Source organism: Morone saxatilis, unplaced genomic scaffold (assembly GCF_004916995.1).
Source record: "Morone saxatilis isolate NCDOM2014 unplaced genomic scaffold, NCSU_SB_2.0 Contig16, whole genome shotgun sequence".
NCBI lineage: Eukaryota > Metazoa > Chordata > Actinopteri > Moronidae > Morone > Morone saxatilis.
The window spans coordinates 3,296,277-3,311,974 of NW_023339718.1; the positions used below are offsets into that span (position 1 = coordinate 3,296,277).

At 41.7% G+C, this 15,698-nt stretch overlaps 1 protein-coding gene across 9 annotated transcripts in view; it reads left to right on the top strand.

Moving 5' to 3' along the window:
- The first annotated feature begins 1,769 nt into the window (after positions 1-1,769).
- gapvd1 (GTPase activating protein and VPS9 domains 1) overlaps positions 1,770-15,698 on the top strand; it is a 30,631-nt gene continuing 16,702 nt past the window's right edge. For 3 of the 9 annotated variants that reach the window (XM_035658021.1, XM_035658022.1, XM_035658029.1), the window contains exons 1-11: positions 1,770-1,830; positions 8,971-9,189; positions 9,773-10,040; positions 10,153-10,725; positions 10,820-10,903; positions 10,992-11,126; positions 12,116-12,308; positions 12,919-12,999; positions 13,276-13,299; positions 14,895-15,049; positions 15,385-15,514. In XM_035658021.1, coding sequence (XP_035513914.1) covers positions 9,005-9,189; positions 9,773-10,040; positions 10,153-10,725; positions 10,820-10,903; positions 10,992-11,126; positions 12,116-12,308; positions 12,919-12,999; positions 13,276-13,299; positions 14,895-15,049; positions 15,385-15,514 — 1,828 coding nt within the window. In that variant the 5' untranslated portion in view covers positions 1,770-1,830; positions 8,971-9,004. Of the gene's footprint in view, positions 1,831-8,970; positions 9,190-9,772; positions 10,041-10,152; positions 10,726-10,819; positions 10,904-10,991; positions 11,127-12,115; positions 12,309-12,918; positions 13,000-13,275; positions 13,300-14,881; positions 15,050-15,384; positions 15,515-15,698 lie in introns of all 9 variants that reach the window. The other 6 variants (XM_035658030.1, XM_035658024.1, XM_035658025.1 and 3 more) reach the window with 5 other exon arrangements.

Consider the following 15,698-nt stretch of genomic DNA (forward strand, 5'->3'; position numbering starts at 1 on the left):
TCTCGTAGACCTAATATTAACGACTTGGATTCTCGTAAATATTACGACTTTGGTTCTCGTAATATTACGACTTTATTTCTCGTAGATCCGTAATATTACGACTTTTATTCTCGCTATTCTCGTAGACCTGAATATGATTGACTTGTCGGATTTCTTCAAGTTTAGGACCTTTATTGTCGTAATCCCCCCCCAAAAAAGTATTTTTTGCTCTTGAGTCTGGCCCTTAATACTCCGGCGTACTGAAATACTCGGCCGTACAATACTCCGCGACTAATACTCGCACTATGACAGTACTACAAACCTGACTGTTTAGCCTCTTATTTCCATTCAGTGTGAAGGTCCTTTAATAACCCTTTGCGCAGGCGGGTGCGCACGTCTCCTGTTGATGCACAGTAATGAAAGCACTGTTCGCTCCTCCTGGCAGGAAGCCAGTGTGGAGACGGCTAACCGCACCAACAGACTTGCTGACTCGAGAAATCTTAGATTCAGCTGTTTTAGGAGGAAGAGCTAATATTATGACTTGTTATTCTCGAATATTGATTTTGATTCTCGTAATGTTACGACCTTCATTCTCGTAGACCTAAGTATTATGACTGTATCTCGTAATATTGCGGATGTTTTTAGTAATGTTTACGACGTTCATTCTCGCTAGACCTGAATATAGTGACTGTTATCTGGAATATTACGACTCATTCTCGTTGGACATTAATATTAGACTTTTCTCGGTAACATTACGAACTTTATTCTCGTAGACTCGTGAATATTTACGTATTCTGCGTCTTCTCGTAGACCTAATATTAGACTTTATCCGGTAATATTACGACTTTATGCTCGTAGACCTTAATGATTAGACTTTATTCTCGTAAGTATTAAGACTTTATTCTCGTAAGACCGAAGTATTATGACTTTTTCTCGTTAAGTATTACGAACTTTATTCTCGTAGAACCTAATATTTACTTTATTTCGTAATATAAGATCTTCTGATTCTCGTAGACCTGGAATATTTAGAGCTTTTATCTCGTTAGAATTGACGCTTGGTGATCGTCTCGTATACCGTTAAGTGATTACGATATGTCTCGTATTCTCGGTAGAGCCTAATCTATGTATGACTTTATTTCGGGAAGGTATTACGACTTTATCTCGTAGACCTGAATGTATTATTGGACGTTTTATTCTCGGTAATATTCAGGACTTTATTCTCGTAGACTTAATATTACGACTTTATCTCAATATTACGACTTTTATTCTCGTAATATTTACACTTGTATTCCGGTAGACCTAATATTACGACTTTATTCTCGTAATATTACGACTTTATTCTGTAATATTACGACTTATTGCCGTAGACACAGTATTATTACGACTTTATTCTCGTGATTCTCGGTAGACCGTTTAACTAGTTATGACTTTATTCTCGTCGAATATTATGACTTTACATGTCGTAATCCCCCCCCCCAAAAAGAAGTATTTTTTCTCTTAGTCTGGCCCTCGAATACTCCGCCAGTACTAATACTTCCGGCCGTACTAATACTCCGCCGTACTAATACTCCGCCGTTACTAATACTCGCACTATGACAGTACAACCTGATGTTTTAGGGCCTCTGGCTCCATTAGTGTGAAAGCTCCCTTGTAATAACCTTTGCGCATGCTTGGTTGCGCACGTCTCTCGTGGAGACAAGCTGAATGACAGCACTGTTCGCCTCCTCCTGCCAGAAGCCAAGTGTGGAGACGGCTAACCGCCACCAAACAACCTTCTGAGCTCGAGACAGTCTTAGGATCAGCTGTTTTTTAGGGGAACCACGGAGCGCCAGCCAACGCCAATTACGATCGGTGAGTTGCTAACTTCGTGGTAGCATGCTTTTCGTTGGCTCACATTTTCGGCCCTCGGAGCCCTCAAGCCCTCGAGCTAGGCCTAAGCGGCGTAACTTAGCTCATCGTTAGCTCGCCCTGCTCGGAGCAGCAAACACCGAGTTACCCGGTTAACGTTAGTTTAGGGGTTGTTGTTCAACCAGCGGTCTGTCCGTGCTGCTTCTGCAAACGCAGTGCCAACAGCACAGTCCGTCTTCACTCGGGCTTTACGCGCCTGCCCCGTTAGCAGACCGGGGTGGTGTTTGGTCAGTTCCTTAATAGCGGTGGGAGTTTTTTTAGCTACTTACGTCGGGGCGTGCGTGGTGTGATTTGATTTGATTTGCGATTTGATTGTCAAGCCCGTCTGACGGATGTTAGAGATAACTTTGTTCCTGAGCGGGAGCGGTAACACACCAACTCAACCTAACCCGGCTCTAATTGTCCGTGTTCTCTGCTTTAAAGTGTCGGCTTGGTAATGTAGTAAACTCACACCAAAGGGCGTGTAAACTTGCAACTTCTTGCAGCACAATTAAATGTTTGAGCCTTTTTTGTTTTTGTTTGATTGTCTTGAGTTGTAGCTTCACCAAGCGTTTCAGACCAGTGTCTGTAATTGTCAGGCTTGTAATGCCGTGGGGATGTAAAGCATGCTGTCAGTTGAACATCATAATTTTAAACGCTGGATATTACGTCAAGCCTTTGTGCGTTTAGTACTAATGTATTTCCCCCATCTGCTCAGTGTTACTTTACGTATGTAGCCCGAGTTGAAGGTTTTTTTATGAGTATAATGTTCATCTGTGTTTGTGTTGGATGAAGGACAGGGATGTATTATAAGTTAGCTTATTAGTAGGTATATGGTAAGAGTTTTCTTAAACCGTTAAAAGTGCAACTTGTTGGATCGGTTATGTTGTTGAGGTTTGTTTTCATTTGTCATTCGATTTGTGTAAAATGTGTGAAATTGTGAAAAGCTTGTGGAAAGTGTACTGTTATTTTATGGATGTTGTTGTTTGTTTGAGTTGGTTTGTCGCCTGTAGGAAGCGCCTCTTTTAAATGAGGTTTGCGCTGCTGTATCATCAAATTAGAATGTTTTAGCGTTTTTACAAAAGAAGCTAAGAAAAGGATCCAAGATGTCTCAGTGAACTCGAGCGACTCGTAGCTTAAAATTATAAGGATGAAAATAATTAATTACAAACCCTAAATATCCGTTTATTGCGCCCCCCACTTAACACTTGAATTAACATAGGCTTGCTGAATTAGTTTGAACTCCATATTGCTCAGCAACAAAAGGACTGAAATGTGGCCAGGAATTACCGATTTACACAGCAGAGCGAGCTTTGCTTCATCACACTTTCATGGGCATACTCTTCAGTCATACTCTTCATGCAGTGTGGAGCTCCTGCCGTCGTGTACTAGTGACTTCAGATTGCCTCGAAATGGTTTAAAGTCAAGTGACTCCGGCACGGAAAATTGAATTTGCCATTCAGCTTACAAAAAAACACCAGTGTAGAGAAATAAAGAGGGTTATAAAAAAATTACACGTACGGATAAACGATATAAAGAATAAACTCTAGAGAGGTAGTATATAGAAAGTAGAGATAAGAATAATAAATAAAAAAGGATAATGTTAGAGAACGTGTATAGAGGATAAATATAAATATGTGACCGCAGGGATCACACGTGTTCGCTTCGTTAACTGGGTTTTTGAATAATAATAAGTAGCTTCATCTGTCTGCAGAGAACCGGACAACAGCCGATGGTCCGTTTCCGTGTTACGGATTGACATTGAATAATCTGCATAAATTCTTGCATCGCTCCCTTTTCCTCTGGTGTTTCACGTGGTTTCTGAGTGATCTGCAGTCAGCGGAAGGAGATGGAATGCAGTTTGGTATGAAGCTTGAGTAAGATATTGAGCCGCAGGAGCTGGTGGCGTGGTGTAGTTGTTGGCTTGTGTTTGGGTTTTTGCTTCACTTGGTTGTTGTGTGCTGCAGCTATCGAATATTCCATCGAAGTTAATCGGATTAACATACTTTTGGCTTAAGGTTTAAAAAGCCCAATTTAAGGTTACAACAAGAATAAGATCACTTAATAATGAAGACAATTTGTTTCCTTTTTAAGAAAAATGTGAAATTATTTATATTACTATTAAAGGCAAATAGGTAAACCGTTTCAGGTCAAAATGTCCAATAAAAATAAATTACTTCAGGGCTACGGGTTCGTCAAGTCTCTTAACTGTACACCAACACCATTGTTGTCCTTCATTTTATTTTAAATAATCCTTCCACATCTCTGTCTCTTCCCTCTTGTTACTCTCACTTTTCTGCGTTGCTCATTTCATTGTTTTCACAGTTTTGGTCGCCGGTGCAGCGCCGACACCAAACTGTAGTAACGCCATTTACATTCTCGAGGTAACCGTAACGGCGCTGTGCAGCGATGGGGGAAAAGTATTAATCCAATTACTCCCTACTGAAAAAAACGCGGTGAACACTTAACCACGCCGGTACCAGAACACGTAGGAGGACTGGTGACGTGAGCACGTTGTTACCACACTAAAAAGAAATTCCGTTGCGAAACGTGAGCTTTAGCATTTAATCTAAACGAGGCTTCGAGCCGAGGAAAGTCCTCCACGTCGTTTTTGTTAATCGGACTTACTCCGAGGGATCGTTGCAGCCCTACTTTGTTGTGGGCTGCTGAACTTCTGTAGGATTAATTTTTATAAATTTGACTGGTAAATCCAGTATGTGTAGAGGGAGTGTCTGGTTGGCAACAAGGAAGTGTTTTGAACCCCCTTCAGCGGCGCGTGTTGCTGCCAGAGGCGCGTTGCTGGACAGTTTTTTTACGCTCGGCTGAACTATTCTTTTTTTTTCAGTTTGTGTCATTGCTGACCTTTCTATATTTATTATTAAGTTTTGTCCTCAGGACGTATTTGATAAAGGGTGTACAGCCGGGCCGTGGTGAACTGTTCACAGCATTTATTTTTTGGAGCACAGGTCGACTGAGCTGGTAAAACACTGGTTGTATCCATTAAACGTCCACAGAACACCCCACTTTAAGCACCGTCCTTCTTTACTTGAATATGCGCTGTCTGATTTTCCTCGTATTGGGTGGTAGAAACATGGATTTAGAGAGGACGGTAATTGTGTGTTTCTCTCTGTCTCGCCGCTGCCCACCCCTGTGCTCTCGTTCAGAGCGCGGGTGGAAGTCGTTAAGACATTGTCTTTCGTGCGTCCGGTTCGTGGTCGCTTTACGGTGTAGAAAGGAGGTGGGTCTGCGTTCCAGGTCCCCCACGGCAGGATATACCTGTGGGGGATGGGAAGTGAAACGAGTAGTGCTGCGCCTCTCGCCTTCTCACATTAACCAACTCTAAGAACTGATAAATATGCAAAATATCAGTCTTTAATTGACTAGGTGGAAAGAGTACTGAGTGAGTATTAATCATACCTACCCCGAAGCGGTGGGCAAGGCCTTGCATAGAGCTCTGATGTTCTTGTTACGTGTTGATTGTGTTTTGCCTGAATCAGTTTAAGAATTATCTGAGAAAGAAGTGTGAAGAGGATGTTTGCCTCAGGAACGACAAATACCTTTTGTAGACAAGTGAAATTCCTTTGAATTGAGTCTATAAAAAGACTTCTGTTCCAACATTTGGTATCTCTCTCTGTGTGTGTGTTGTGTGTGTGTGTGTGTTCCTGTAGTGGGAGGAAAGGGCTACTTTCCAAACACCTTTACTCTGCTGCTGTAATATTTACTTACATTTTTTGTGAAGTATTGTTGTTTCGTGCTTCACATTTAGAAAAACAGTTGAAGGTTTTCATTAGATTTAAGTGATTGGACTTGCCCAGACATTTTTAAACCCTCTGTTTTGTCTTTGCCCTGCGTCTGGTCTCTTATGCCCCCTTGTTGTTACGACCCTCGGGCTTTCGCAGACGTTGCGGCCGAACGATCGGTCCTCTCGTCTCTCGTGCGAACCGCATTCAGCCGCTGTCCTGCCACAGCGCCGATCATTCTCACACGACTCCGAAGGCTGCAGGTTTGTCCTCCCCTCACACTGTCTGTTGTGTGGTTTCTCTTCTGCTTTGGAGTTCCTCAGAGCGCTCCACGACTGACTCACCAGGTAGGTTTACGCAGTCTGTATTGGAGCTGACGGGCACAGGGGGCCGTGACGAATGGCAGTTAACCTCTCTGCTAGCCACTTAATAGCCTAGTTGCTTTTTCACTTCCTTCCAAGTATGTGAGGAATGTGCTTATTCAGGAACAGGGGTGTGTTCATGATAGTGCACTGTGTGTGTGTGTGTGTGTGTGCTTGTGAGCCAGTTACCTGTCAGCTCATTCAGATGTGAATTGAAACAACAGAAACCGAAGACAAATGAAGTGTTTCAGTGTGAATGAAATGGAGATCAGTTGACAATCACTTAAAGCCAGCACCTTGCTCTCTGCTGTAATACAGTACCTGAGTTTCTGTTCTGTCCTGAGACTGGATATCAGTGACCGTACTATTTCCAGTAGAAAGTGGATTCCAAAGATTCAAGGGTAAAGTCATACTCAACTTACAAACGAATGCCAGAATGTTGTCTGAGGGATAGTTTACTTGTAACTCTTATAAATAATGCAGAGCTGAAATGATTACATGAATCTGCGAGTACTTTGACAATCAGTGAATTTTTTCTGTCATTTTTTTAAGCATAAAAATATCACTGTTTTCAGCTTCTCAAATGTGAATATTTGCTGGTTTTCTTAGCCTTCGGTGGTAGTCGATGGAATATAGTTTGGACTGTAGTTCAGACCAGAAAGCTCTCTGAAGACTACATCTGAGGCTCTGAGAAATGTTTCACAATGTTTGCAGCCCTCCATGTCACAACCACTTCTTATCCTCATACAGCAGGTCTGCAAATGTCCACATCGGGCCGCAACTATTACTTATTTTCAGAGATGCACAATAAATATCGGGATGGATAAATTCGTCCGATAATGTGAAATGTTTATTTATTATAAATTATCGGGATGATTAAATTACAGATGATAAATTATCGGTTGATGTTAATAATCATTTATTTGGAATTCAAAAGGATTGATAGACTTCAGATTATATGAAAGCCAATGAACTTTACTTGTTTTTGTTGTGTCAGTTAGATTTGTTTAGAGCAGAGCTATTAAACATTGAATCTTCTATCTTTGCTCACTACATCTTAGCCTCTCTTAGTTGTGGGTGTGTAAAAACTACAGGTTATGAACTTCAAAATGCGCAATTATGCGTAATGTAATCAGTATAAACCAGGGGAAGCAATTACCGGTTATTGTATTGGCTGAAAAAAAATCCATATCCTGCATCCCTAGTTATTTTGGTAACATTTAGCATTCATAAGCACTATAAAAACATTTATGACCCACTATAATGTAGTTGTACACAGCTATGAGGACATTTTATAGTGTTTATTGATGTACAGTATTTATTAGCAATTAAAACTTCTCCTATGAAGAGATACCTCGCGAACACTGATGAGTATATTGCCTGCCATATCTGTTTATACAGCAACTTGCCCACAGGAGTTGGCATTAAAAATCACTTCTCACACATTTAAAAACACTTATAAAATGTTTATATACTACTTATAAATGATAAATAGGGGGTATTAAAGTTTGACAGTTTCTTTTTAATTCTTTTTTAATGTTCATTTGCATGTTCAGGATTTTTTTTGTCTTTAAAATGTCAGAAATACTGAAAAATAATAAGTGCCATTACGAGTACACAGAAATAATGACATTAATGATGTGAAATGATGAAACCAAGACATTTACAAACAAATGTTTGATAAGTTTACTGATAAACGACTGAAGGCGCAGCTGTGCCTTTCTAAATCATTTCTTGAATATGCATTTTTCTCCCTAAACCGTAGAATAACATTTTTTATTGGAGTGGTATCTAAAATTGCAAGAACGATGACAATCTAACACAGTAACTGGAGATCGGTAATCACTGTGTATTCTTAGTTTGCCGAGGGAATTCAGTGTAGAGCCTATCATTATGTGTTTAAATCTGCATAACCAATTTGATTTGTCAGGCATATCAGCTCTAACGTTGTGGTTGTCTGTTAGCTTGCGAGCAGTGACACTGCCTTGCAGTCATTCCCACTCTGAGGCAGTTTTCTCCAGTCTAGTCTCATTCTCCTCCCACAGCCATAACTCCACTGTTAAATCGGGGTTTGCTATGTTAGCAACCAGCCACAAAGAGGCTTTTGTGCAAAAAGATTCACCAAGAAATCCTTCAAATTTCATGCACTCAGCTTGGTTTGTATGTCTTGGCTGTGTATGTTTGGAAAAGGGAGAGTGATTTGCATATCCTGCTATGAAGCGTCTCCTGAAGCTTGCGAAACAGCGTGTGTTTGCCGTTGTTGTTGGGCCAGTGTGTGAAGCACATGGAATGCAAATGACACCAGCATCATGTGTGTGTGCTTGCACTCGCCAGACCTTTATCGAAAAGGGAACTGCTTCCATATTCTCTTCTTATGACATTTACTTTTACATGCAGCAGAACTCAAATAATGAATTCTGATACCGTTTGTAAAAACACTAAATTAAGGATGTGGTACTGTGTAGTAAAAGTCCCGTGCCAGAAAGTTACAACAATTACATGAAAAATGCAGTTTTTCTTCTTTGATTGATGTGCCTGTGAAAAAATCCCCGCAGCTCACTGTGTTGGAGCTAGAAGGGGTACTTAAGCAATTTAACAGTTCACTTCCATAAAGTAGGGAGACTAAATGGAGACAGATTGAAAGTTTTCAAAATTCTTTCTGATTAAAGTCTGACAGATTAATGAGTTGACTATTTGTTTCGAGGCAAAACACCGTTTTTTGGTTCTAAATTTGTATGTCAAAGTTGAAATAACCCTAATGATATCATCAGGTATTATTTTCTCAGACTTGATGCAGAATCTCTAGAGCCATAGCGGACATTATGCAACTGTGTTCACATGCTTAATAGTACCAGTAAATGGACTTTATGTGAAATTGGTGGAGTTCCCCTTTAACACAGCTGACTTACTATACTTTTTCTTTGTCAAAAGGTTTAGTTTCTGTTCCCCATATTCACCTCATTTACCTATTTCCATATCTTCTTGTCCCCTTTGTGCTCCAGTCATTTAGCTCTCTGCCCGTGTGAGCTGGTGAAGATGGTGAAGCCAGACATCCACACTCTGGCCCACCACCTGAAGCAGGAGCGGCTGTACGTGGCGTCGGAGAAGCAGCTGATCCAGAGGCTCAACAGTGATGTGCTGAAGACGGCTGAGAGGCTGTACCGGGCCGCATGGATTGCCAAGCAGCAGAGGATCAACCTGGATCGTCTCATTCTCACCAGGTCAGACCCACCATCAACATCCACTGTGGCCGTTAAAATGAATAGTTCAAACCTTTTGGGAAATATGTTTTGGGAAGTTGTCTTATCGTAAGGGAGATAATAAGATGGTTTTAATCTCATGTCTGTGCATTAAGTACAGGGCTGGAGCCTGCACGTGGTTAGCCTAGCTTTGCATAAAGGTTGGAGTCAAGCTAACTAACAGAAATCCAAAAATGACAATTTGTGGTTTTCCTGGGGCGTTTTGTTATTATTTCCTGTTAGGCGTGCCTGTGACTTAAAATTGTATCTTGCGGTACCCCTGCCCTGTCTGTCTCCAGAAAGCTGTTATGAATAAATGACAGTTAAAATGCTGGTAAATGCAAATAGTTAAAATGCTAAAATATATTTTAGTTTTGAAGATGTGACATTTTTAAAAAGTAAATTTTGTTGTACTATTACAGATGATAAAAACCCAACTCTTTTAGACCCACTATGTTTGTAGGTAGGATGTTATCTGGTTGTCATGGTGAAAAGGAATTACTTTATTACTAATAAAGTAGCTGTAGCTGTTGAATTGTATATGATAAACAACTGTGTTCTGCAGTGCGGAGGCCTCTCCCGCTGAATGCTGCCAACATGCCAAAATGCTAGAAGACACACAGTTTGTCGATGGCTACAAGACTCTGGGCTTCCAGGAGACGATCTATGGCGAGTTCTTGGCCAGGTTGAGGGAGAACCCCAGGCTGGTGGCATCCTGTCTGGTGGCAGGAGAGAGGCTGAACCAGGAGCACACCCAGGGGGTCATCCATACAGTCTTCACCTCCCTTTATGGCAACTGTATCATGCAGGAGGATGAGAGCTACCTGCTACAGGTAAGCGGCCCTACCTGTCTCTAGTGTTACACATTTGCACAACAGTTTGATATCCACTCTGTAAGATGAGATGTTTTTATCTGGTGCAACTTTGTTTCTCGCCAACTCCCAGGTGTTGCGATACCTGGTAGAGTTTGAGCTGAAGGAGAGTGACAACCCTCGCCGTCTACTGCGACGGGGAACCTGTGCCTTCAGCATCCTGTTCAAGCTCTTCTCCGAGGGCCTGTACTCAGCCAAGCTCTTCCTCACTGCCACCCTCCACGAACCCATTATGCAGCTATTGGTGGAAGATGAAGACCACCTGGAGACTGACCCAGCCAAGGTGACAGAGCGCCTCACTCCGGCCCAGCAGGAGCGCTTTGGAGAGAAGGGCTCCGAGGGCTACAAACAAAGGGTGCAGGCGGCTGTGGAGGCCAACGAAGCCAAGCTGGTAGCTCTGGTCAACAAGTTTATCGGTTACCTGAAGCAGAACACCTACTGCTTTCCCCACAGCCTGCGCTGGATCGTGTCGCAGATGTACAAGACTTTGTCATGCGTGGAGCGTCTTGAGGTGGGCGAGGTGCGCACCATGTGTACAGACCTGCTGCTGACCTGCTTCATCTGCCCAGCTATAGTTAACCCAGAGCAGTATGGTATCATCTCAGACGCCCCCATCAATGAGGTGGCCCGCTTCAATCTAATGCAGGTCCGTGGCAAAGCATGTGTTCTGTTTACACATCATATATGTGGGAATCATTCCACAGCATAGGTTCATATTGCATACATGTTTTGTTACACAGGTGGGGCAGCTTTTACAGCAGTTGGCCATGGCTGATGATGATGCAGACCCGAGGCGGAAAAGCAGTCTGTCCAAATTTGACAAGGTGTTTGAACCACTGGATGTTTTATTAATTCCAGCCCAAGTGCGACATATTTCTCCTCGTACTAACTCACCTTTCTTTGTCCCCGCAGAGTTGCGTTGCTGCCTTTCTGGATGTTGTGATCGGAGGAAGAGCAGTGGAGACCCCACCCATGTCCTCGATGAACCTTCTCGAAGGCCTCAGTAGGACTGCGGTCTATATTACACATAATCAGCTGCTCGTGCTGGTAGGCTCTCTTGCAACTGATATCCAAATGTAACATTAGTTTACTATTTAAAGGTATGAGGTATTATGTGCTGCCACTCCTTTACAGCAGCCCCTTGAGGACAATACACTCTAAAACTGCTACTGTATCTTAGGTACTCCCTACAGGCAAGGTGGTTTGATAAACTTTTTGAGCACCTTGCTGCATATATTTGCATATTTCCTTGAAACTCCCACAACTACTTAAAAATATCCAGTGCAGAGGTCATGTATAGCTACTGGACAAAATAACACAAATGCCTAACAATACAAATCTGTGCAGTAGAAATCCTTTTGGAAAAGCTCAGTATGTTTAGTTTTTTTCAGCCATAGTTTGTAGCGTCGTTGAGCAGATATCTTGTTACTGCACACGTCCTTCAGTCAGTGTTGTTTATGGTTTTATTGTGACCAACTGCCACTGTCACTTTTCTGTGTTCCTTAACCTCTTGTACATCATCTTGAAGTGTAAATTACTGGGAGTTCAATCACGACTATGTAGATCATATTTTAAAAAAGGGAACTATACAAGTGAGTCACTTTTACTTGAACGCCAACAGCGGTATGTGAAAGCTGTAATAGATGTGACAAACACTGTTCTTCTGAGCAACCTACATACAGGTGAAAATAGGCTGGAGAGTCTCTCTGAATTGCAGATGAATCGGTTGCAACGGCAGAAATGTGGTAAGAAGGGAGACTAATGCATTCACTTAACTCAGGACCTTAGTGTGACATCAGCTAACAGTATCTATTAATAAATTATAATGTGTATGTCAGGATGTGGTTTGTTTGTGTAAGAAAGCTGTCTGTGGCTTTTGTGTTGATTCTTTCCATTCATTGTGAAATACTGTTTGTACCTGCAGCAGTTTAGATTCACGTAGAACAAGACTCTGGCAAGCACAAACTTGCCATCTCACACCCTTCCTGAGAATAAGGTCTGATTCCGAAAAATAAAGTCTTTCACTTCCTGCACAGGTGGACTATGTGCGGAGTGTGATGGCAGGGGACCACCTTCGGGAGGAGGAGCACATGGCTCTGGAGACCCTGCTTGCCAACGTGCCCCAGAATCGAACCGTGAAGAGCAACAGTCTGGAGCTCACTCCCTCCAACACCCCCCAGCTCTCCCCAGCTACCACTCCTGCCAACAAGAAGAACAGGCTCCCCATAGGTACCTTCCTCCACAGCCCCCAAGCCTCCGTCTTCTTGCCACTCTGGGTTTTTAGAATAGATGTATTGATGTGATCCAAGTGATGCAACCTCTTGTAATTTCCTGAGGATGTAAAGGTTTTTTTTTTTTTGCTTTAAAGGAATATCACAATTTGAAACTAGACGATAGAAGTGTAATATTCTGTCTAATGAGAAGTAAAATAAACAAGTAGAGTTCAGATGTGATGGCTAGTGAAAGGCCTGTGTTTTATAGGAAGCTAATGAGCTTCTTCTCAGCTTGTTATAAAGATAATTAGCATGGCCTGGATTGAGGCTCAATTACAGAAATGACAACCAATTAAATTACCAAATATAAATGAACTCATTTTAATTGGAATGGATGGAAAAGATGCATAGACTACCTTCATTAGCATTCTCAAGACAAATGATGCTGTAGCAACACCCCCTTAATTAGAAATGAACCACTTGTGCTTGCTTCTCTGAAATATGACGTTTATACACACAATCTTGACTTGATACTTGAAAATACTTTAAATGTACTCTGTATTCTTTTCTTCCAACTCCCCACCTTGTCCTTCTCCTTTCCTCCTGTGCTGCCAATGAATGACCAGGACAACACTTAGCCGCTATAACATCCTGGGACCCCACAACCACCACTCTGTCTGCTCACATTCCATTAGTAACCCCTTTTGGTGGGTAGCCTGTCAGTCGTGTTAGAGCTGGAGAGAACTTACCCCATGCATCTTTTGCTTTCACCCAGTAGCGTGTTAGATTCAAACTCATCCAGTCCATGCTCCTAGCTGCACAGTGCCCCCCCCCCGCCTCCCTACTTTTACCTAGCACCGCTGTTGTTCTTGTGCTCACAACCACGCTTGCTTTGCCTTACACAGTGCTCATTATTCGAGCTAAAGATGTTTTTCCACTCATTTCATTTTCTAAGTTTTCCCCTTTTTTGCTTCCTCATTCAGCGGATTATGGCTTTTCATTACCAGGTAGAGTGGAGAAGAATCGATCTTCCACCTTTCCCCCTTAGGGTCTGAGCCTGAGTTGTGGTCAAAGTAAAAGAGACGCTAGTGCAATTACTTCCCACAGTGATGGGCTCTGCGGTAGTGTAGTTGTATTCTTTTAGCACATATGGCATCCACTCATCTCTAAGAGAGCAAGGGTGAAAACAAATGACTGGGTTTCAGCTTCAGATCTCTTAAAACTTCTCAGAAAAAATGCGTCATTATTAAGACTATGATATAATCAGCATCCCTTTCATGCTCTTCAAATGGTTCATTACCTATACATGCTTTAATGGAAGCAATGTTCATAGAAAACACTTTTGAGAAGGAAACACAACCCAGGATGACTGTTATGTGGTAATTACACTCTTGATTTTCCTAATGTAGTTCTCTTGAGATGATTGGAAAAGTGAGTAGCAGTTACAGTACCTGTACATAGTATTGTATTGTAGTGTTTTCAGTGGATGGAGCTAAATAATCAATGCTGTGTGTGTCAGTCACAGAGCGGAAATATGTCAAACATGACTGTCATGCGCTGCTTGAGAGGTGCATTATGTCAGGCCTGCAGTTATCCCAGAAACACTGTGGACGTAGGTCTGGTTGTATTTCAACTAGAGCTGCAACTTTTGTCCACAACCCAGAGTTATTCAGATTACGGTCACAGAGAACTAACTAAACCAGAAAATATTAACATTTGAACAGCTGAAATCAGAGAATGTGGTTATTTTTTCTTGAATAACTCAAAATGATTAATTGATTATCAAAATAGTTAGTGAATGATTAGTGAATAGTTGCCAATGGAATCAATTAATTGACTTATCGTTGCAGCTCTAATTTCCTCACTCACAGACTGCTATGTTTCAGCACAGGGCATAGTAATGAAGAGTGAACTTAGTTTCATGTTAAAATCTTTACGGACAGTGTTTTATCATTTCTGTATAATAGCGTTGCTAACATCATTCTGTTCAAATAACCCGGCAGATATAGCATCTTTTGTTTTCTAGAGACATTGTGAGCCAAGCTTTTTATTCGCTTTTGTGTGTATGTATCTGTTTTCAGCTTGACCAGTCGACTGTGCACAGTGGGGTTTCAAAACCGTTATTTTCATGCTAAAAGAAAGCTTAGCCTTTTATTATTGAGAACTAACAATTGTCTAACATCGAGAAACGAGATATGAACTCATCTTTAATGTCACACCAGTGTTCAGCCACAAAAGAAAAGAATTGGAAAACATTCAAAAGGTAATTCTGACATTTCCTTCATGAAAGTGATAAAGCCGTTGTGATTTATAGCTCATTTGGAAATAAAAAGCTTTATTAGCTGGTAAGGTCATTCTAATTACTTATGAATAGCAGTTACAGGCGTCACATTGGTGTGACATACCAGATGAGAGTCTCGGTTCTCTGCTGTTCATTTTCACAAATAATGTTTGGTTGTTTGGTGAAACATGACGCCTAAATCCAGCAACAGTTTTAAGTTAAAATCATAGCAACAGATGTTGTTATCTAGTGTCCTCTGAATGTAACACTCAGGTAATAACAGTGTTTCCCTACAATTCTCTCCAACCGACCAACCAGCAGCTGCTCGCAGCCGCAGCCGTACCAACATAGCCCAGGAGGGGGAGGCAGAGGCCAGCTCTCAAGAATCCCTACAGGAGCTGATGCCAGAGGAGGTGTTGGTGATTTCACTAGGAACCGGTCCTCAGACTGTCCCTGGGATGATGTCAGAGAATGAGGTAATGGGACTTGAATTAATGTACTCATTTGCAGGAGAGATGATGATGTGATCTATTCAGTGTCATATTTTTTCCTGTCACTGAAGGGGAGGAAGACTTGTTAGAGTCGGTGTCATGCATGTTTTAGTGCTTTGAGTGTGCTTGCACTGTTATGCAACTGATAAAAAAAACCTTGTATCTCATGTAAAACGAACTCCTCTCCCATTTCCTGCCATCTTTGAATGAGGTAATGCCTCTGGCAAGAATGACTCACAGCAGAGCAAATTTGCAACCAAACATAAGTGATATTTTGTGTATATTTTATGTATGCACATCCTCACTCTACTGCTCTCTAGGTTTTGAACCTGCAGATGGCTGATGGGACCCAGGGGGATGGCCATGCCGATGATACTAAGCTGCATGGTAAACCAGACAAAACCCTGCGCTTCTCCCTCTGTAGTGACAACTTGGAAGGCATCTCAGAGGGTCAGTCTGCCGTCTGATGACACATAAAGATAAAACACTACATATAAACAAATTGCTGCTATGCTTTTCTCTTTCTCCGTGTGCTTTTTTGTCCTGTCACACAGTTACGTGGACAAAAACAAACAACCAAACTAATTAAGAGAATGATGCAACTCACTTTTACACTCAGTATACATGTTTAAAG